This window comes from Mobula hypostoma, chromosome 1 (assembly GCF_963921235.1).
Source record: "Mobula hypostoma chromosome 1, sMobHyp1.1, whole genome shotgun sequence".
Classification (NCBI taxonomy): Eukaryota; Metazoa; Chordata; class Chondrichthyes; order Myliobatiformes; family Myliobatidae; genus Mobula; species Mobula hypostoma.
The window spans coordinates 212,381,004-212,405,202 of record NC_086097.1 but is presented as its reverse complement, the minus strand read 5'-3'; the positions used below and the strand labels follow the sequence as shown (position 1 = coordinate 212,405,202).

Sequence of the window (24,199 nt, the reverse complement as noted above, 5' to 3'; positions counted from 1 at the left end):
AAGCCTCTGAGTATGCACAGTGCTGTGGGGGCAGAGTCCATTCTGTATATACAATGCTCTTCCATCTTCCATTGCAGAAGAGTGGGAAGAACACAAATAGATTTTGATCACAGAGTGTCTTGTTGTAAGGAGCACATTGGAATTTCAGGAAAGTGAGTTCAGAACCCCAAAGGTTCAGTGGGATATAGAGAGTGGAGTGATGTTATGATCTTCTGTTGTTGGAAGGAGGAAGATTGGGAAAGTGATTGGGCCAGGGATGTGATGGAAGTAGACACACAGGGAATGTGGTAGGCACAAGGAGAAAGCTAACACTGTAAAGTAGAATCTCTCTTATATAGGGTGATTCAAGCTTCAAAATCTATGCAATGAATCAACGAAACCAGGCTCCATTTAATGCCTCATATATTTTGTGAACAACGTTTACAGTAGTGGTCTGTGCCATTTCAGTCAATGCATGCATAAAAATTTATTTAAGTGAGTGACATCCAAACGTGTTTGAATGCCACGATACAGGTTCAGGTGCCTCCATGAAGCATGCCATTTGCACACAGGATCCATAAGGCATGTTTCATCCCATGAGAATCATGGGGCAATCAGATATTAGAATTTCCAGGCTTGGGTTTTTAAATTTTCAAACAAAAAATTGCAAAGTACTTTGTAAACACTTGAGAAAATCTGTTTTACTTTAAGGACACATTTTCTGGGTTTCTGTTAATTGCTTATGAATTAATTATATTATGTACCCTCTCAAGTGTGGTAATTTGTTATCAGTGAATCATGCTCCTTTACCCTCCAATCAATGCTGACAGCAAACATGCAATGAGGTCAAAATCAACAATTTTAAAATGAAAATAACATGATGCTTATAAGGTTTCCATTTCCACCAGATAATAAATTCAGTATACTGTCAAAGGGATGTGTTCAATAGAACACTTTATTGTTTTATAACTAAACTTATAACAGAAATGTTACAAACAATAAACAACCATCCCAAACATGGAATATGACTTTTTCATATTGTCTGTTTCAAGGTCAGTACATAAAAATCATTTGCTTTATCAGCTAGTTTAATGACATCTGAAGCTACTTAAAATTTAGTGGACTACATGAAGTATTAATATTGTGTGTCTCTCCATACCTTCTTATTAAGATATTTTTAAATTAATGGAGGTCTTAAAGTATTGTTTGAAATGTTTGAATTGGGATGCCATCTCTGTGACGATGATTAAGTATGAATAAAGTTTCACTTTTCATTGATCTACTGTTGTGGTGAATTAGCGGAAGTGTATAAGTAAACCGCTTATGCTGCACAGAAGAAAATTGAGCATTTAAGTCTGTTATTGGCTTTACTCAAGATATTCATGTCAGTTTTATTGATGAATGTCTTTTATTAATAATTATATGCCAAAGTTTATGAAATTTTGAGAAGCACCTTGAAACTGCCTACTTGAGGAAGACTTATTTAGTTAAAATTATTTAAACTAAAATTAACCTTCAGGGTGTTCTGCACATGGTGCTAAGACTTTAAATAAGCAGTGGACAATCAGAAACTAGTGATATTTATTAGTGCTTTTCACTAAATGAACAAATTGGAACCACAGATTCAAGTTGGGAAGTTATATCAGGTAGCCATGACTAAAATATAGCTGCAGATCTGTCTCGAATGGGACGTGAGTATACCAAGCTTAAACTCTGCGGAAAGGCACTAAGGATGCTCAAGGTGCCCACCCAGGGAATAATTGCCAGTTTTGTCAAATAAGCTCCATCACCACTTCTGTTGTCAAATGCTATTAGACCACAAGACGTAAGATGTAGGCGTAGAATTAGGCCATTTCGCCCATTGAGCCTGCTCCGCCATTCAGTTATGGCTGATACTCTTCTCCCCTCCTCAGCCCCACTCCCCAGCCATCTCCCCATAAAATTTGATGCCATGGCCAATCAAGAAACTATCAATCTCTTAAATACACCCTTCATCTTAAATTCACCCAACAACCTGGCCTCCACAGCTGCCTGTGGTAACAAATTCCACAAAAGAAATTTCTCCGCATCCCAGTTTTAAATGGACGCCCCTCTATCTTGAGGCTGTGCTCTCTTGACCTAGATTCCTCGACTATGGGAAACATCCTATCCGCATCTACTCTGTCTAGGCCTTTCAACATTTGAAAGGTTTCAGTGAGATTTCCCCCCTCATCCTTCTAAATTCCAGCAAGTACAGACCCAGAGCTATCAAACATTCCTCGCATGATAACCCTTTCTTTCTCGGAATCACCCTTGTTAACCTCCTCTGAACCCTCTCTAATGCCAGCATGCCTTTTCTTTCATGGGGAGTCCAAACCTGTTCACAATACTTAAGCTGAAGCCTCACCAGTGCTTTACAAAGCCTCAGCATGACATACCAGCTCTTGTATTCTAGACCTCTTGAAATGAAGGCTAACATTGCCTTCCTCACCACTGACTCTACCTGCAAGTTAACCTTTAGGGTGTACTGCACAAGGACTCCCAAGCCCCTTTGCATCTCAGATTTTTGGGTTTTCTCCCCATTTAGAAAATAGTCTGCTCCTTTTCACATTATATATCCAACAATTTAGATGACAGAATTGATGACTTTGTGGCCAGGTTTGCACTTGATACAAAGATGGGTGGAGGAGCAGGTAGTTTTGAGGAAGCAGGGAGTCTACAGAGTGACTTAGACAGATTGGGTGAATGGGCAAAGAATTAGTAGATGGAATATTTCCCTCCCCCACCTCTCTGCTTTCCGCAGGGATCGCTCCCTACGCGACTCCCTTGTCCATTTGTCCCCCCCATCCCTCCCCACTGATCTCCCTCCTGGCACTTATCCTTGTAAGCAGAACAAGTGCTACACATGCCCTTACACTTCCTCCCTTACCCTTCCTCCCTTACCACCATTCAGGGCCCCAGACAGTCCTTCCAGGTGAGGCGACACTTCACCTGTGAGTCAGCTGGAGTGATATACTGCATCTGGTGCTCCCGATGTGGCCTTCTATATATTGGCGAGACCCGACACAGACTGAGAGATCGTTTTGCTGAACACCTACGCTCTGTCCACCAGAGAAAGCAGGATCTCCCAGTGGCCACACATTTTAATTCCACATCCCGTTCCCATTCTGATATGTCTATCCACGGCCTCCTCTACTCTAAAGATGAAGCCACACTCAAGTTGGAGAAACAACACCTTATATTCCGTCTGGGTAGCCTCCAACCTGATGGCATGAACATTGACTTCTCTAACTTCCGCTAATGCCCCACCTCCCCCTCGTACCCCATCCGGTATTTATTTATATATGTACATTCTTTCTCTCTCACTTCTTTTTCTCCCTCTGTCCCTCTGACTATACCCCTTGCCCATCCTCTGGGTTTTTTTCCCCCCCTCCCCCTTTTCCTTCTCCCTGGACCTCCTGTCCCATGATCCTCTCATATCCCTTTTGCCAATCACCTGTCCAGCTCTTGGCTCCATCCCTCCCCCTCCTGTCTTCTCCTATCATTTTGGATCACCCCCTCCCCCTCCCCCTCCCACTTTCAAATCTCTTACTAGCTCTTCCTTCAGTTAGTCCTGACGAAGGGTCTTGGCCCGAAACGTCGACTGTACCTCTTCCTAGAGATGCTGCCTGGCCTGCTGCGTTCACCAGCAACTTTGATGTGTGTTGCTTGAATTTCCAGCATCTGCAGAATTACTCATGCTTGTGAGTTGGAATATTGTGTAGGGAAGTATATTATCATGCATTTTGGTAGAAGGAATAAAGGTGTAGACTATTTTTTTTAAATGGGGAGAGATTTCAACAATCAGTGATGCAAATAAATGCAATGTTAGCTTTCATTTTGAGAGAACTAGAATATAAGAGCAAAGATGTGATGCTGATGCCTTATAAGGCATTGGTCAGACCGCACTTGGAATGTAAGTATACTGAACAGTTTTGGGCCCCTTATCTGAGAAAAATGTACTGGCATTGGAGCCGTTTCAGAGGAGGTGCACGAGGATGATTCTGGGAATGTAAGGGTAACATATGAGAAGTGTTTGTTGTCTCTGGGCCTGTACTCGCTGGAGTTTGTAAGGATGCGGGGAAATCTCATTGAACCCTTTTGAATATTGAAAGACCTGGATGTGGTGAGAATGTTTCTGATAATGGATGAGTCTAGGACCAGAGAGTACAGCCTCATTATAAAGGGATGTCCATGTAGAAGAGAGATGCAAAGGAATTTCTTTCGCCAGCAGGTGGTGAATCTATGGAATTCATTGCCACGGGCAACTGTGGAGGTCAAGTTATTGGGTATGTTTAAAGTGGAGGTTGATAGGTTCTTGATCAGTCAGGGTGTCTAAAATTATGGGGCGAAGGCAGGAGAATGGAGTTGAGGGATAACAAATCAGCCATGATGGAATGGTGGGGCAGACTCAGTGGGTGGAATGCACTACTCCTGCTCCTATGACTTATGGTCTTTACTGGATAGAGATGCATCTTTCCACGATAGTGAAGTTCCACTTATATTTTAGATTTAGATTTCAGAGATACAGCACAGTTACTGGTCATTCTGGTCCAATGAGCCTGCGGCACTGGATTACACCCATGATCAATTTACCTACTAACCTGTACGTCTATGGAATGTGGGAGGAAACTGGGACATCTGGAGGAATCCCACTGCCTTCTTCATGTCACTCCATCGTATTGTGTGATCTACCTCCATGCTATTAATTATTGTACTGCCCTGCACTGTTTTGTGCGCTTTATGTAGTCCTGTGCCGGTCTGTAGTCTAGTGCAGTTTTTATATTGTTTTACGTAGTCTAATGTAGCCTCGTGCTGTCTCACGTAGTCTAGTGTAGTTTCATGTAGCACCAGGGTCCTGGAGGAAGGTTGTTTTGTTTTTACTGTGTACTGTCCCAGCAGCTGGGAATGACAATAAACTTTACTTGACTTGAAATGGAATAAATGGGATAAATTCAGAACTGAACTAGCACTTTCATACCGGACATCCACAAATGGCAGTGGACTATCAGCAGCAGTAACAGAATTGCTGATAAATTGTAGTGACATTCTTCCATACTGTTTAAGCTCAGCAAAAAGTCACAAAGTGTGCATGTATGCCTATTGAGTGCTATTATACAAATGGGGGTTTTAAATAGGAATAAACACAGGAGATTCTGCAGATGCTGGAAATCCAAAGTAACACATATATAAAAAGCTGAAAGAAAGCAGCAGGTCAGGCAGAATCTATGGAGAGAAATAAAGAGTGACATTTTGAGCCAAGACCCTCTACTTTTAAACAGGAATGACAGTTTGGGAGAGTTATCAGGGAGAGCATGAGCTCTGAATTTCTCAAACATGAGCAAGTCTCCAGATGCCGGAAATCAAAAGCAACACAGACAAAATACTGGAGGAACTCAGCAGGCCATGCAGTATCTATGGAAAAGAGTAAACTCAATGTTTCAGGCCAAGACCCTTCATCGTGTCTGGAAGGAAAGAGAAGTCGGAGTAAAAAGGTAGCGGGAGGAGAGGAAGAAGTATAAAGTTGTGAGTGATAGGAGAAACCAGGAGAGAGGTAGGTGTGAAGTAAAGAGCTGGGAAGTTGATTGGTGAAAGTGATAAAGGGCTGGAGAAGGGGGAATCTGAAAGGAGAGGACAGAAGACCATGAACGAAAGGAAGGAGGAGGAGCACCAGAGGGAGGAGATGGGCAGGTAAGGAGATAAGGTGAGAGAGGGAAATGGAATGGGAAATGGTGAAGGGGGAGTGGGGCAATTACCGGAAGTTTGAGAAATTTATGTTGGAGGATACCCAGATGGAATAGAAGGTGTTGCTCTTTCCAACCTGAGTGTGGCCTCATCATGGCAGTACAGCAGGCCATGGACTGACATGTCAGAACAGGAAGTGGAATTGAAATGAGTGGCAACCAAAAGATCATGCTTTTTTGGCAGATGGAGCATAGGTGATCAGCAAAGTGCTCTCCCAATTTAAGTCGTGTCCTATTAATATACAGGAGGCCACACTGGGAGAACCAGATACAGTAAATAACACCAAAAAACTCAGGTGAAGTGTGCCTCACCTGGAAGAACTGTTTGGGGACCTGAATGGTAGTGAGGGAAGAGGTGTAGGGACAGGTGTAGTACTTTTAACAGTTGCAAGGATAAATACCAGGAGGGAGGGCATAGGAAGTGATCCCAGCAGAAAGTGTAAAATGTGGTGGTGATGAGAAGGGAAAGATGTGCTTGATGGTGAGATCCCATTGGACATGGCAGAAATTACAGAGAATTATGTGCTGGATGGGGAGGCTAGTGGGGTAGGAGGTGAGGACAAGGGGAACTCTATCCCCAGTGTGATGGTGGTAGAATGGGATGAGGGCAGATGTGCATGAAATGGAAGAGATGTGGGTGAGGGCAGCATTTGGAATTTGTAGTTGTAGTTCTACATTTCTGGTTACTTACAAGTCTCCAAGGTAGTCTCTTAACACAAGTAGTAATCCTTGTGCTAACCAAGTGTTCTAATACCTATTTCAAACCCATACTACCACACTGAGCTTGAGCCTGGCAGTATATGTCTGGCACTTTTCAGTTTTGCTGGGTGCACAACTGCCCAATCAGTGCTTATAGAATCCACCAACAGAGACAGCCTAACAAATATTAAACAATAATAAAATGTGTGTGTGTCTTTTTAAATTTCTGTTGCCTTAGAAACAGGAGGAGCACTCCTTTGCTTGAAATATTATAGACGTAGATATTAGAAAAAAGCATTTTGAAAAACTGAGAGCTAGAAGATCTTCTACCTCTATTTTCTTTATATCATTTGCATTGTGCATAAATAAATTGTCAGGTTATTTCTAGGCTACTGACAATCAGCTCAAGTAGCTATGAGAAGTATAGCCACTCTATGTAAGAAGGTGTCTGTGATTTGAGTTTAGAGCAAATATTCACAAGATTAAAGACCTTATTTTTCATTTTGACAAATTGGATGAGGGAAGAATATCGATTGTTTAAGGAATTTTACAACTGTTGTATCGTAGCAAAGAACTTTGGTACCTGAGCTGTATGCTGTTACACGTGCACATTCCAACGGATATACGAATGTTTATGAAACAACTCTTCCCACCACAAATTTTATTTATTAAGGTCACTTGCAGCTTTGTTCATTTTCCCCTGAAATCTGCTCACCCAACATAAATGAGACTTGAAGCAAGGGCTCTGTTTATGTCCCTTTGTTTACTGACAAAAAATGGCAACAAATATATTCCGAAGATTTAGTGGCTGTAAGGTTCTTGGGATGGGATATCATGAGTCCCCATATAGTCTCAGCACTACAGTGTATGATCTGTATGCTATTTGAGACGTGTTTTGGGGGGAATCAGTGTGAATGGAAGTGATAATTAACTTTAGACAGTTAAAAATAATACATTGCGTTACATAAAGCTGAGTGCTGAGCTCAATGACACAAAAGATTGAATTAGCTATATTAGAGCAGCAGTCAATAACATTGTAATAAACATAAGGGTTATTACAGATGCTGGAAATCCAGAGTAACACACGAAGTGTTGAGAGGAACTCAGCAGGTCATGCAGCATCTATCGAGGGGAATAAACTGTCAATGTTTTGGGCTGACACCTTTTGTCAGGACCTCATCAGAATCTTCATCAGGTAGATAGGGTCGTAAAGAAAGCTTTTGGCACATTGGCTTTCATCTATCAAAGTACTGATTACACGAGATGGGATGTTTTGTTGAAGTTGTTTAAATCGTTGGCGAGGCCTAATTTGGAATATTGTGTGCAGTTTTGGTCACCTACCTACAGGAAAGATGTTAATAAGGTTGAAAGAGTACAGAGAATATTTATAAGGATGTTGCCGGGACTAGAGAACCTGAGTTATAAGGAAAGATTGAAGAGGTTAGGACTTTATTCCGTGGAACGTAGAAGATTGAGGGGAGATTTGATAGGGCTGTACAAAATTATGACGGGTATAGACAGGATAAATGGAAGCAGGCTTTTTCCCCTGAGGTTGGGTGAGACTACAAATAGAGGTCATGGGTTAAGAGTGAAAAGAGAAAAAATTAACGGAATAAAAGGGAAAACATCTTCATTCAGAGGGTCATGAGAGAGTGGAACTTGCTGCCAGCATAAGTGGTGTAAGTGAGCTCAATTTTGATGTTTAAGAGAAACTTGGATAGACTCATGGATGGTAGGGATGTGGAGGACTATGGTCCGGGTGCATGTTGATGGGAGTAGGCAGTTTAAATGGTTCGTCACAGACTAGAAGGTCGAAGGGCCTGTTTCTGTGTCCCTACTTTATATGTGTTACTCTCGGAAGCATATAGTGTTGGCTTGGAGTCATTACTGACCCGGACAACATGAGTATGTAGCAAAGATAAGATATTGCTGAAGTAGTTTTCATGTGACCTCTTTAAGTTGCATTGTTTGTTTCCATCTGGATGACTAGAATTTCAATAGAGCTACTGTATGTGCAGTTACTTTTTAATGGCATACTTACATGATCACAATTGATATGAGAATATTCTATTTCATACATATGATCACTTAGACATCTTGTTTTCTGAAATGTTTCTGTGAAATGAACAGTGTTTCACGAAATCATTTTTAAAATGCATGAGCAAAATGATCTCTCATTATTACACCAGATCTAGTAAACAAAAAACACAATACAAAGTCTTCTAGTTTTTTCTATTATAAGAACTAGTATTGAAAGTGTGTGTAATGGAAAATATCACCTCAGGCAACGGGCTGTTGTGTTCTAAGATGGTGATTGTAAGACATCTGTTAGCTTGTTTAAAATATTGTGCAATTTGCAGAAAAGTTGCGTATTGTTTAGATACAGTTAAACAGAAGTTAATCGCTAATGCTTCCTTTGATAGCAAACAATTGTTGTATAGGTTTCTTTTTACTGTATGATTTTAAATTAATTTTTAATAAGCTGCATACTTGAAATTTATGTGGGATTTATGCCAGTAAAGCATACAAGATTGATTTAAGCGTAATCAAAACCATCCATCTCAGTATTCAAAATGTGTGTTTTTCTTCAGTACTATTTATTTATTATTTCCCCACCACCATCATTTTCTTTTCCAGATGCATGATCTGGGAAACACAGAAACTACTCATTACAGTGCTCACCCACAGATGTCAATTATGAGATCTGCTATCCGATCTACAGATATCAGGCACCCGGGAATAATGCAACGTGGTCAGCTGACCACTATAAACCAGTCACAACTCAGTGCACAACTTGGTCTTAATATGGGAGGAAATGCTATCCAACACAGCTCACCATCCCCACCAGGAAGCAAGTCCGCTACTCCATCACCATCCAGCTCAGTCCATGAAGATGAAGCGGATGAGACATCCAAGGTGTGTAAAGCTCCGTTACGTAAAGCTTCCAATACAATGACTTGGAGGAGTTACTGAGCTAGACTGTGTTTGGAAACTGATGAGAACTATCATTAGTCCAAAGTCCATTCATCTGTGAAGTCATCTTTGTTAATTTAACTTTCTTAAGTTTCATCCTCGTTCCAAACCAGTTTAATTGTATCATTCCCACTCACTGTTTAAACATAAGTATCCAAAATTAAGAAAAGAAGCTGGACAAACCCCTGTCCTTAGAAAAATATAATTATTGTAAACTATAATAAAACCTGTAACTGCCATACAAAAATGGTACTTCAAATGGATTTTGTGCATTTCTGACACCTCCCTTCCCTTTCTAGATCTCTCTGTTTCCATCTCTGGAGACAAACTGTTGACCTTTTTTAAACCTACTGATTTTCATGGCTATTTTCCCACCCTGTCACCCGTAAAAATGCTTATTTCCTTTTCTCAGTTCCTTTGTCTCTTCCACATCTGTTCCAAGGGTGAGGCTTTTCATTCCAAGGTATCAGAGATGGCCTACTTGTTCAAAGAACGGGGTTACCTTCCTCCATTACCGATGCTTCCCTCACCCGCATCTCCTTTTCCCCAGACATCTGTGCCCACTCAATCTTCCCACTGCCTTAGCAGTAAAGAGTTCCTCTTGTTCTTACCTACCACCCCACATCCAGCATATCATTCTCTGCTACTTCCACCATCTCCAAAGGGATCAGACCATCAAATACATCTTTACCTCCACCCCACCACTCTCTGCTTTCCACAGGGATTGCTCCCTTCATGATTCCCTTGTCCATTTATCCCTCTCCACTAATCTCCCTTCCGGCACTTATCCCTGCAAGCATCCAAAGTGCTGCACCTGCCCATTCACCTCCAATCAAGGTCCCAAACAGGCCTTCCAGGTGAGGCAACACTTTATCTGAGAATCTGCAGGGGTCATCTATTGTATCCGGTGCTCCCGATGTGGTCTCCTCTACACTGGTGAGACCCATCGTAAATTGGGGGACCGTTTGTCGAGCACCTCCGCTGTATCCACCAAAAGCAGAATTCCCTGGTGACCAATTCCATATTCCATTCCCGTTCTGATATGTTAGTCCATGGGCTCCTCTTGTGCCACGATGAGGCCACCCTCAGGGTGGAGGAACCATGCCTTATATTTGGTCTGGTAGTCTCCAACCTGATAGCATAAATATCAATTTCCCCTTCTGGTAAAACTATTGTTTTCCTATCCTTCTCCTTTTGTTCTGTTCACAAACTCTGTCCCCTTACTTTTTCTCACCCGCCTATCCCTTCCTTCGCTTTCTCCTATGATCCACACTCCTCTCCTATCAGGTTCCTTCCTCACCAGCCTTTTACCTTTCCCACCCTCCTGGCTTCACTTATCAATTTCTAGCTATCCACTTTCCCCTCCCCCCATCTTTTTATTCTGACATTTTACTCCTTTTCAGTCCTGAAGAAGCGTCTCAGCCCAAAGCATCGACTGTTCATTTCCATAGATGTTTCTCCAGCATTTTGTGTGTGTTGCTTCATTATTAGCTGCTGTTCATAAAACTGGTATAAACAAAATACATGAAAATTTATTCCACATGCTTGTGGTAATAATGCATATGCTGAATTATCTTTAATTAGTTTTTCATATTTCTTTTAAACTCAAGTAGGCTTTAATATGAAGTTTTCTTTTGTTGTACTGGTGATTGTGAAGGAGAGAACAGTTTTTTTTATAGATTCCTGTAACACATTTAATTTCCTGCACATTTCTTAAAGTCGTATGGGAAATTGAAAACCACAGAAGTGTGTGAAGTGGAAAAACATTAATTTCCAAAAATGTACTATCTTACAAAGAAATAATAACTGAAATCACTTCCTGAAAGTTATTTGAATGCTAAACCTTGATGACATTAAGTTTGTACTTAATAAGCTAAAGTAGTCTTCGGAATCCTGAGTTTGATTTTAAGGCTCATGGTCCATCTAGCAATGTTATAAAATTAACGTAAGAGAGAAAAAAAGACCATTTTTTTCTATCAGCAGATGGAGAAAATTATGTAATTACGCTGAGCAACGACCAAAGTCAAGCCAACAACTTAACAAAGAGAAACACTATAAAGAATAAGGCAACCTGAATTGTCTGTTCATTCCTTATAATGGGTGCTCACTGTTGACTACTGTTTGGAGAGCTCACTACTTCATTTTGACGATGGGAAGAGAATAACATTTAAATTATGTAGGGCTTTTTTTTATGGTTTCCCACTTCAGCTCTGGTGAGAAACTTGCAGAGAAATGCTCTGAAGAGCTGAAAGTGGCGACTCACACTATTTCTACCGCTAGTTCTCTGCTTTAGTTTTAGTAAAGGAAAGGTAGAATTTGTCTAGAATTTTAGGCTCAGTCAAAAAAAAACGTATGTTCTTAAAAGTTGCAAAGATGCTAGTTTTAGGAAATAGAGCTCTTCTCATTTTGAACAGTCCATATTGAAACTTCAGTTTTAAGTAATTGGGCTGTGAAATTGGCAGATCAGATCAACCATCGCTGGGGAGGAAATAAGGTGCATAATGAGCACTCAGAAATAAAAATTGTCTCTTTTTTACTCTCATGAAAATCTGTGCACGGTTTCTGATTCCCATACCAAATCTGTTTGTATTTGAAACCAGTTCCACTGTACTCCACCTTACCTAGCTTTGGTTTGCTTATCACAAGTGCTATTATGTGTACTGTGACAGCTAACCAGATATTAAATGTGGAAAAATTGATCTTTTGTATTGCTAATGCATTGAGAGAAACTAAACTGTGAAACTGAAATATTTACTGTAATAGAATACAAATCATCAAATGATGTTAATCTCAAATGGTGCAAACCCCCTTCCCCCATGGCGGGAGAATGTTAAGTAAATTATAATAAGGAAAGAATACCACATAAAGTTTAATAGGGGAAAAAGAGTAAATTTGAAGGCAAATGGGTAAAGATAAGTGTTAGTTTTAGCTAACAAAACCTGATTTTTTTCACAATTAAATCATATTTTTCAATTAAATACATGATGTCATTTTTTCATTCTTTATCTTGCATTTTATTACCAATACATTGAGTAGGTACCCAGCAAATGCTGAAACAGAGGACAGGTCAGGCAGCATCTGTAGAAAGAGAAGAAATGTTTCAATTCAGAGTCCCTTCATCAGAAGGGGAAATAATAGTGGTAATTTTAAGCTGAATAACAAATGGGTTAATGAGACAATTATGGAGTAAATACACTTCTGGGGCCATTTTGTGTTGCTAATAGCAGGGTTGTGGAATTTCCCCAGAAAGTCAGACAATAATATTGGCTCAGTTTTTTTCTTTCTCCAGTAGTGCAGCCCAATTTGTTGGGCATATTTCACGGCCATATTATTAGAAACACAAAAAATCAGATGTTATGTTGAAAAAGAAGTTAACCAAGTGCATCTTTAATTCATTTGATCTGGTCTGACCCTCTCACAGGTATTCAATTTGCCGTATTTACTCCCACCCTTGCCACTTTTTCTGCAACTTCAAGTTGTGGCTCAGATTCTCATTGGTGCAACTGGGAAAGATTAACTGTTACCTTTTCTGCAGAAGCTGCCTCACCATCTGCAGTACTGTGCAGAAGTCTTAGGTGTATATTTATAGAGCTAGGGTGCCCAAGGCTTTTACGCAGTACTGTATTGGTCAATGTAGATCAGAGAGCGAGTTTGTAAATCTGGTGGGAGCAGAGAATGTTGGGAATGGCAAGGGTGGAGCTCAGTGGGGGGGATGCAGGACAGGTAGCAGAGAAGAAATGCCGGGGCAGAGGGTGGTGCAGTTGTAGACACACCCAGCACTGAAATACCAGGCAAGGTCATTTGATTCCAAACGATTAGCTTATTGATCATTACAGAATGTCTCTGTGGTGATTTCCACTCCCTCCCCTCTCCCTTCCCCTTTTCCCAACCATGAGTCCCTTGCCCCTGCATTCTTCCCACTCTCAGTCTACAGAAGAGAACTGTATCCAAATCGAGTTTATCAACACTCACATATGTCATAAAATTGTTTTTTTTTATATAGAGGCAGTAGAGTGCAATACATAAAATTACTACAGTGCTGTGCAAAAGTCTGATGCACTCTAGCTATAACTAAGAGTTTGGCACAGTATTGTACAGCAGGTTGGAAAATACCTTAAACTGAACCTTGATTAGATGGGAAGGTGTTGCTTTTTTAACCAGAAAAAAAAAATTATCATTCTTTTCTCACATTCTACCCTCCTTTCAAATTGTGTGAGTTTCTATTTCATGGAAAATAGAAGTATCAACTGGACTTCAAAGCTGTGTAGCATCCTAAAGTAATGTTGATTTTATTTCAGAGAGAAATGTCTGACGTTAGATTTCATGAAACTGTCTTAAAGAACTCAGTGGGCAACCAAAACAGAGTCACAGAGTTATACAACACAGAAAAAGGCCCTTTGGCCAAACTTATCCATGCCATACAACACGTATGCTGTATCTTGGCCCCATTTGCCTGTGTTTGGTCCAATCTCTTTAAAACTTTCCGGCCAAAATTTCCTTTAGATGTTGTAAGTATACCTGCTTCTACTACTACCTCTGGCAGATTGTTCCATACACCTATCCCCTTTTAAATTTCCCCTCTTACCTTAAAACTATGCCCTCTAATTTTGGACTCCCATTCCATACGGAAAAGACTGTGACTATCTACCTTATCTATGCTCTACCTAATTTCATAAGCCTCCATGAGGTCCCCCCTCAGCCTCCTTTGCTCAAAGCAAAACAACCCCAGCCTATCCAATCTCTCCTTACAGTATAACTCAAGCACAGCAGAACATGTTCATACATTGAATTGCAGGATTCCAGATTTTCTCAATTAACTCTATTTCTACCACTACAACAGTAGAGTAATGTTCTTAAGAAGGAGAGATATCAAAAAGTAGCCAAGATTTCTATTTCCAAGACTTTATGAAAGAGCATGTGTCAATATATAGTAAAGACCAAGTTCAGCATTTTCTAATACCTTATTTGGTTTCACAGGCTGAAAGTGTACACATTCCCACTGAATATTCAATGAGGCAGAGTTTAAAATTGCTCGATCTTTTACTTAATATGTTTGCTTTCAGATCTTTTGGAAAATATTCTGCCACTCTTGAAAATTCTAAGGAAACCTTTCAATATACATTTTGATGAAATTTTCCAAAATTCTGCTGCAGGAGGGAAATGACATTTTATTTATCTACCAGCGGTTATATATCTAAGAGTGACACTCATGGTGTATCTGCTATGCTATAGTTTGGGTTTCACAATGAAACAGAAAATGTCAGAGCAATCAGCTGGTCAGGCCACATGTACAGAAAATGAAACATAGTTAATGCTCCAGTAAAGGACCCTTCATCAGAACTGAGAAAGAGCTAAAACAAGTCAGTTTTCAGCTGCAGAAGGGGAAGGGGAGAGACAGGGAAAACAAAGCAAATACTACTAAAAGGATATGTTTAACATTGTTGTTCTGATGTAAAATTTACATTCAATTTTATTTAGTTATTAAATTAAACTGCTGCACACTTTTTAAAGAATGAAATGTTACACTGGAGCAAAAGCAAAAATGTGAATGTGTTTTTCTCTCATAATTACCACCCAATTGCAGCATTGCTATCTTATGGACAGTAATCCCAAAGATTTTTTAATAAAACAGCGACGTTAGGAGATGATCATACCAGTTGCTTTGAACAAAGCATCTCACAGTATATTTTGCATGAAAATTCAACAAATTGTTGTCATAGTAAACGCTGTTGAAGGTTTGCCATCATAAAATTGTTTTAATTTTAACCCATTGTTTACATCATATGAATACAGATATTGCTTGATTTTTCATGTTGTATTGAAGAGAATTGCAACTGTGTAGATTATATATTTAACCACATTTTCTCAGAGAGCAATAGGCCATATGTAGACTATACGTTTGGCATCTTGCAATGAAGGAAATTATAATTTAACATTATTGTAACATAATTAACCAATGTGGTTGTCTATTTATAACTGCAAACTTCTAGGTAGGTCATATTAGATTTATTCCATTTTACTGGGTGCTCAGTCAAGACAAAAACATTACCTCAAAACTGAGATGTGGATAGAAATTACATTGATTAAACTTATCATATGAATGTATGGCATGCTTACCTCACCTTTTCTATATCATAAGCTGACAGAATAACTAAAAAAATTAATGGCAACATATCTGCATAGCAGATTACAGAATAGTTCTAAACACATCAATAGATAAAAATATTTGATTCGTACTCTGGATTTAGAGTACTGCACTCATTTTCTAATGACATTTTCTAACTTGATTTACCTACTTAAATTCACAACATGTAAGTGTGATTTAATAGAGTTTCATAAGCAACTTTCTGTAAAATAGAAAAAAACATTATAATACCGCCAAGAAACTCCATAAAATCATTATTAAGTCACTGGATAATAGTTGATCTACTTCTCAGTATATTAAGAAAGATTGTATCAATTTAAATGCAAATGGGCCTATTGATTAATTGAAGTCTCTGATTCTTTCATAAAACAGATGAATGGTGCTGAAAAGCGGGCAGCTGTCGATGTGGGAAAGAAACCCAAAACTCCAAAAAAGAAGAAGAAGAAGGATCCAAATGAACCCCAGAAGCCAGTGTCGGCTTATGCTCTATTTTTTCGAGATACTCAAGCAGCCATCAAAGGTCAAAATCCAAATGCCACTTTTGGTGAAGTTTCAAAGATTGTTGCCTCAATGTGGGATGGTTTAGGTGAAGAACAAAAACAAGTAAGAACACGCTTTGTCATATTGATTAGTATTTAGCTCATGTCTATTTACATGTTTAATGCCTAAATAATTCATGAAGTTTCTGTGTGTAGGCCAAGTACAGATTATTTCTCTGGAATAAAGAAATGTTTGTTGAAGTCGAGTTAAGTGGAAGTCCTGCTTGCTTCATGCTTTGGATTTAGTGTCAAACCATTCATATTTGGAAAGACATTCTGAATGCCTATCACTCCTAAAGTGATATCCTGCATTTTGTCTGATGATGTTGGAAAATGATAGGGGTACGGCAGCTGGGGTGTCCTGTTCCGATTTTACACTCTGATTAGTTTTACCGTCACCTAAATCTGGGTAATAGTGAAAAAAACCCTGCCCTAATTGAAGTTCAAGGTTCAACGTAAATTTATTATCAGAGTACATATATGTGACCACGTACAACCTGAGATTCATTTTCTTGCGGGCATACTCAATAAATCTAAAGAATAATAACCATAACAGAACCAATGAAAGACCTCCCAACTTGGGTGTTCAACCAGAGTGCAGAAGACAACAAACTGAGCAAATACAAAAAAAAGAGATAAAAGTAAATAAGTAAGTAAATGATGTTTTTTAAATATTTAAAATAGTTGTGATTCAACTTGGAATAGAGAATATAACTTTATGTTAGGGCAGGAGACACAGTCATAGAGCACTACAGTACAGAAACAGACCCTTCTGCCCATCTAATCCATGCCAGGCTATTATTCTGCCTAGTCCCATCAATCTCCTCCTCGTCCATATCCTTCCATACACTTCCTATCCATGTACTTATCACAACTTCTCTTAAATGTTGAAATTGAACCCACATCCATCACTTCTGCTGGTAGCTCGTTCCAGACTTTCATCACTCTCAAGTGAAGAACTTCCCTTTCATGTTCCCCTTAAACATTTCTCATTTTGCCCTTAACCCATGATCTCTATTCCTAGAGTCACCTAACCTCAGTAGAAAATGTCTGCTTGCATTTACCATATCTATACCACTCATAATTTTGTATACCTCTTTCAAATCTCCCCTCATTCTCTTATGTTTCAGGGAATAAAGACATAATCTATTCAATCTTTTCCTATATCTCAGATCCTCAAGACGCAACAACATCCTTATAAATTTTCTCTGTATACTTTCAGTCTTATTGATATCTTTCCTGTAGGTAGGTGATCATAACTGGAAACAATACTCCAAATTAGGTCTCACCAGCGTTTATGCAACTTCAACATAACATCCCAATTCCTATACTCAATACGTTGATTTATGAAGGCTAATGTGCCAAAAGCTCTCTTCACAATAAATACAATGCCAAAAGCTCTCTTCACAATGCATTTCAGATCCCTTTGTTCCACCGCACTCCTCAGTGCCCTACCATTCACCGTGTAAGTCCTACCCTGATTTGTCCTCCCAAAGTGTAACACCTCACTCTTGTGTGCATTAAATTTCATCTACCATTTTTCAGTCCATTGCCTGCTGTAAGTTTTGATAGCCTTCCTTGCTGCTAACTACACTTTCAATAATGGATATCATTCATAAATTTGCTGATCCAGTTTATATCATCATCCAGATCATTGATATTGATGACAAACAATAAAAGACTCAACACTGATCCCTGTGGAGCTCCACTAGTCACAGGCTTCCAGTCAGAGAGCCAACCACCTACTACCAATCTCTGGCTTCTCCCACAAAGCCAATGTCTAATCCAATTGGCTACCTCATCCTGAATGCCGGGTGACTGAATCTTCTTGACCAACTTCGCATGCAAGACCTTGCTAAGTTCTATGTAGACAACATCTACTGCCTTTCCTTCATCAAATTTCCTTGTAACCTCCTCAAAAAACTCTATGAAATTGATTAGCTATGGCCCACCACCTACAAAGTCATGTTGATTATCCCTAATCAGTCTCCATCTATCCAAATATATATCCATTTCCTTAGAAAACCTTCCAGTAACTTACCCAATACTCAAGTCAGGCTCACAAGCTTATAATTTCCCAACTTATTCTTACAGCCTTTGTTAAACAGCAGAACAACATTTGAAATCCTCCAATCTTCCTGCACATTGCCCGTGGCTAAGCAGGTTTTATATACCTCTGATAGGGCACCTGCAATGTGTGCATTAGCCTCCTACAACGTCAAGGGATCACCTTTGTCGGACCCTAGGAATTTATCTATCCTAATTTGCCTCAAGACTGTAAGCACCACCTCCTCTGTAATCTGTATATACTCCAAGATCTCACTGCTGTTTTGCCTCAGTTCTATAGACCCTGTCCATTTCCCTAGCAAAAAAAAATAATTTAAGGTCTCTCCCATCTCTTTCTACTCCATTCATAGATGATACACTTATCATTAGGGCACCAGTTTTGTTCCTTGGTATCCTATTACTCTTAATCTATCTGCAGAAGCCCTTGGGGTTCTCCTGCACCTTGTCTGCCAGAGCAAAGCCATGCCTTCTTTCAGTCCTCTTGATTTTCCTCCAAGTTTTTTCTTACATTTCTTATTCTCCTCAAGGACCTTATTTGTTCTTTGCTGCCTATTCTTGCTATGCACTTCCTGTTCTTAAGCAGGGCCTCAACATCTCTCAAAAGCCAATATTCCCTAAAAACCCTTTAGCATTGCCTTTTATTTTGACAGGAACATACAAACTCTGTACTCTCAAAATTTAACTTTTGAAGGCTTCACAATTACCAAGCATGCCTTTACCAGAAAACAACTTATCCCAATCCACACTTGGCAGATCCTTTCTGATACCACCAAATTTGGACCTTCTGCAAATTAGAATCTACCCGAGGACCAGACCTATCCTTCTCCAGAGTTATCTTGAAACTAATAGAATTGTGATCACTAGATCTAAAGTGTTCCCCTACGTACACTTCTGTCACTTGCCCTGTTTTGAGGTGATCCAGTATCACACTCTCTCTTCTTCGGAACTATAGCTTTTCATTTAATTCTTTTGGGCTATCAACACTGGCCATCAAACCACCAGTTACACTAATCACATGTTATGCAACCCACTCTCATCGACTCCCCCAATATTCTACACACTAGGTTCAATTCACCTGGGCCAATTAACCAAACTACACACACTTTTCTCTTTGGGACATGTGATTATTATGGGGTACCCAGTGGAAATCTATGTAGTCACAAAGAAAATGTGCAAACTTCACCCAGAGAGCAGAGGAGGTTAAGGTTGAACCCACGTTGCTGGAGTTGCAAGGCAGTAGGTCTGCTAGCTGTACCACTTTTCTGCCTCAAATAACATGGTTTAGTTCATTCAAAACTCATTACCTTTAGATGAGACTTCTACCTATACTTCACAGTTAAAAATCAAAGATCCTATGATATCGATGCTAGAAGATTAATTGCCCATGTTAATACTGCAACATTAACAGATCCTATTGAAAATATGGTTAATCGAGCATTTACTTTATTTACCATTTGTGGGAGGTTCCAACATGTACATCACAGCTGTGTTTACTCACTAACAGTCACCGAATGTTGTTAATTATGATGCATCAGCTTTATTTCAATTAGGATCCTCTTCCCTTTAAATTCAGTTTATGGATTCAAACTATTTTAGAGAGGGTAGTGTTATGATTATATTACAAGATTAGCAAATCCAAGAAATGTCAGTTCAAAGGCCCACAATTGCAGTCTGAAACTTTGAATTCATTTTAAAACATTGTACAATTGGCCATACTTTACTGAAGGAAATACACCACTCTTTTTCTATATATAAATCCAGTCCAACACCATCATAGTTGATGTTTAGCTGTATCAAACCATAAAAAAAACACTTTGTGTGCGTTGCTTTGGATTTCCAGCAACCGCTAACTTTCTTGTGTTTATGAATAACCAATATTGCCCACATCCCATATATGATTTTTTAAAAATATTTCACTCTAAATGCTTGAGAGAACAAAATGTTAAGCCAAGAAATATGGCTGTGTGCATGGACACTCACTCCAAAAGTCAAAATGACAGAAATGTGTAGTAGAGAGGAAATGCTGTTCATTCAGTGATGGTAAAATTCTGAGTCAAGGCCCACCCACCTACCCGCTTATGGAGGAAATATAAGATTCGTTATTTGAGGAAGAGCATAAGAGCTCCTACAGCCCATTTCAAAACCAACATAATACAGACTGGTTGGCCATTTAATTCTTTTTTTGCAGGATTTTGTTGCATGCTTGTTGTTGTGTTTGTGTACATTGCAGGAATATGTAGGTGTCAAATCATTGAATGTGAAGTATTTTGAAATCTTTAGAGGCTGTAACTAATGCAGTATGAATGCAAGTTCTTTAAATTAAGGAACACTGTGCTTTGCATGGCAAGTAAGTAAATGATTTAACCTGGTTGTAGTTTAAATTTGGACAGCAGATGAGTTGGATGGGATGAACAGTCATTTCTTGTTCCTGCTTTCTTATGTTATTGCATTGTTCGCATCATTATAGCCCCTCTGGGAGGTTCTACATTGGCTTGGTTCCTGGAAAAATCTGTGTGGCAAACATCACTCAAAATGCTCCTTTTTGACAGCTTTGACAAGTTTGCAGTGCACTGTTGGTATATTAGCAGAAATAGAAGTGTTTTAAGCTTTTTGAAACATATTTAGCATTTAATTTTTCAAGTTATTTATGTGTTAAAATATAGCAATAACATTGTGTCTTAGTCTTATTGTCACATCACCTGAATGTAAAGAAATATTCATGTAATCCACCGCAGTTCTGGTATTCTTCTACAATTTATGAAAGCAGAGGTAACTAGCTTGGAATCTAATTATGCTAAATCCATGATTAGTGCCTGTTTCCAGGGTGGTAGTAAATGCTCGAATGCCTTTTACAAGGTGTTGAAGATAAAAGAACAGGTTGTCTGCTGGAACAGCAAATGTCAATGTTGCCCACCTTCTGAACCTTTGTTGTGACATAAAACCACATCAAAACCAACAATTCCTGCTCCCCCAGGATTTACGTGAGGCTGTGTTAACAAGAATAACTTAGTCTGCCTTTATTATGGCAAAACGTCCTAACGCACTACACTGGCAGCATTATCAAATCAAATTTAAATACAAGTAGGAAATAGCTCGCTGGGAAGTGCTGCTAGATCCATGGTGATCAGCTGGCACTGAAACACCAGCATAACATAAATGCAAACTTGTTACTAGGACCTGACAGTGGAAAGCCATCTGCATTCCAATTTTAGATTCTGCTCATGTCCAAGGTTGAGCAAAACTTTATGAATATATCCAATAATCTACACTGTGGAATGTGCCCACTAACGGTAGGCTATATTAGACCTCAACATCACTTATAAGTGTTTGCCCTGCAGATTCGGTGGTAAATGCTCTCTGTTGAGAGCATTCTAACTGGATGCATCACTGTCTGGTATGGAGGGGCTACTGCATAGGACTGGAAAAAGCTCCAGAAAGTTGTAAACTCAGCCAGCTCCATCATGGAGCCTCCCCAGCATCGAGGATACCTTCAAAAGGTGGTGCCTCAAGAAAGTGGCATCCATCATTAAGGACCCTGATCACTAAGATCATGCCCACTTCTCATTACCATCATCAACGAGGTGGTACAGGAGCCTGAAGACACACATTCAATGCTTTCAGAAACAGCTTCTTCCCCTCTGCCATCAGATTTCTGAATGGACAATGAACCCATAAACACTACCTCACTATTTTTTGCTCTCTTTTTGCACTACTTGCTTAATTTATTTTATATATATACTGTATATTATAAAATATATTATAAAGTATAGTTTATAAATTATGCATTGAAATGTACTGCTGCCACATAACATCCAATTTCCCCATTGATATAAACCTGATTCTGATTTGGACAGATCTATGCTATGTTGATATGTGCTGTTCCATGTATTTAAATTGCCTTGTTTTTACATAGTTTAGCCAAACCATGGGAAAAATAGTTCAAGCAACTAATATGTAATTATACACTCTTTCCATCTTATAGAAACAGTTTATGGGAGGAAAATTGTGAGGCCCTGTTGTTAGCAATATTAGTATTAAATTACAATATTGTTTTCCTAATTTTACAACTTGTGATTGTGCTTGTGAGACATCATGTTGGTATTACAGTTTTACAATTAAGTCATTATTTGTGTGCTTAACTCCACATTAGCTAGGTGCAGTAAACCACTGTAAAAGTAGTAGAGCATTTTACGTGGTACAAATAAACACAAAATATAATCCACCTTCAAAATTATAGTGCAGTACCTTTATTTTGAGATAGATAATCTAAAAAGGGCTAAATAAATACCATGGGTAAAGCACTGTAAAGTGTTAAAATGCTTTGAAAGCTCTTTTGTTTGTCATATAAATTGTTAGATTTGACTGATATTAACAATTATGTTTTTAATTAAACTGAATCAAGTAATGAGAATCAAATGCAGCTTTCACAAAATAGTGGAAACAATGCTGCCCTGAAGAATTGTCTAGTGTTCAGACAGTTGCCACGACGTGAAAGCAAATTAGGATCAGCTCAAAAGGCAATCAAATTGCAGAGACAATGCTATTCCTTCAGCATTTGGGATAATATCAACAGCATGAGATAGAATCAAATGAAAATCCATATTTTAAGTCACAGATCCTTCACTGAATCAGCTTGTACCCTGTTCAGAAAAACAAATATAAACATTCGTATTAAAAAAATGGTTTGCATAGGCAATCCGTCACACTCGGCTGCTAATATGCAATTTGTAACAAATTCTTAACTTTACTCCTTTCCGCATTTGTACTTTTTTCAAATTCTATCTCCTCTCCACAATTACCTATTTCTTTCACTGCCTCCAAATACTCCATTCCACTTTTGCCTTTCCTCCATCACTTTCTTCTTTTCCAGTCTCTTCTTTTCCACTCCTTCACTCTTTCCTCCTTCACATTATCCTCCATCTTGTATGTATAATGCAACATATTTTTTAGCTGTCTTCCTCATTTTCTTTTCTGAGATCTGTGGTCATACCAATGCAGCTCATATTTTTCTTGAAGTATGCTTTCTAATTAATTCCATTAAAAATTCTTTAGTATACAGTTGATGTGGTTTATTTCAGATAACCAGTTAAAGGTCATATCGGAAAGCATTCCCCCTCTTACAGGCTGTGATTTTCTTTATTTCAAACCATAAAACCAGCTGCAGAAGTAGCTGATTGCCATGGATTAATTTACTGATCCACAAATTAATGATCAGGTAACATCAGCAATTGTTGAGCGCTGCAACATATGCTTGCTTTCAGCTGCGTAATTTATATTCAGTAACCTTAACTCAAACAGTTTAACTCAATAGCAAAACCTAATTATTTTACCTATGGTATTTATTCAGCGTTTGATACTTCACGAAATTACCGCTAATATGCTATATGAGGGCAGAGCTGACAGAGTGAGAAGAATTTAATTTCCCACTTATTCTTCCTGCTGATGTTGTCCTTCCCCTGGTACTAGTGGCATTTGTAAATAGTTAATTTGCTTTAATTATGTGCCTGTCCTGCTGAATTAGGAGCAGCAAGATTGTGAAGAGCTAGAATCATGCTTCTGAGGCAGCTGACAAATCCTTTGAGCCCAGAAACCAATGTCTTTTTCTCTGTGCTGTCAGTAATTCCATTAATATTATGTCCAGTCAAGTCAATCAAATCATTTACTCTTCATCGGTGCTCAGACAGCAGACAGACAAGGGATCACAGCTTTCTCATTTTATTTCTACCGACTCGCTTTACTTGAGATCAGATATATGATTACTGCAATATATTTTAACATCCATATACTGCAAGTGTTTTAAAGAATTATGTTTTCTGTGATTCAACTAATCACACTTAATATTGAAAACATATGGCCATTACACATTGAGCTTGTGTATTCAGGTACCATAAATGGACGAAATCCATGTTCATCCACAAAAGCAAAGTACTGTGGTGATGTTGAGCCATTTTGTTTCATAAGCACTTCACATCAGCACCAGCACTAAATGTCCATCAGTGATTAAATTTATTTTATTGGACTAAAAAGCGAAAGTG

General features: G+C 38.9%; 1 protein-coding gene across 4 annotated transcripts in view; it reads left to right on the top strand.

Annotated features, from left to right (window-relative positions):
• Nucleotides 1–24,199, top strand: part of tox (thymocyte selection-associated high mobility group box) — a 256,894-nt gene that overhangs the window by 201,906 nt on the left and 30,789 nt on the right. For 3 of the 4 annotated variants that reach the window (XM_063041946.1, XM_063041937.1, XM_063041929.1), the window contains 2 exons: nt 9,078–9,356; nt 15,931–16,161. In XM_063041946.1, coding sequence (XP_062898016.1) covers nt 9,078–9,356; nt 15,931–16,161 — 510 coding nt within the window. The remainder of the gene's footprint in view (nt 1–9,077; nt 9,357–15,930; nt 16,162–24,199) is intronic. The other variant, XM_063041957.1, reaches the window with a different exon arrangement.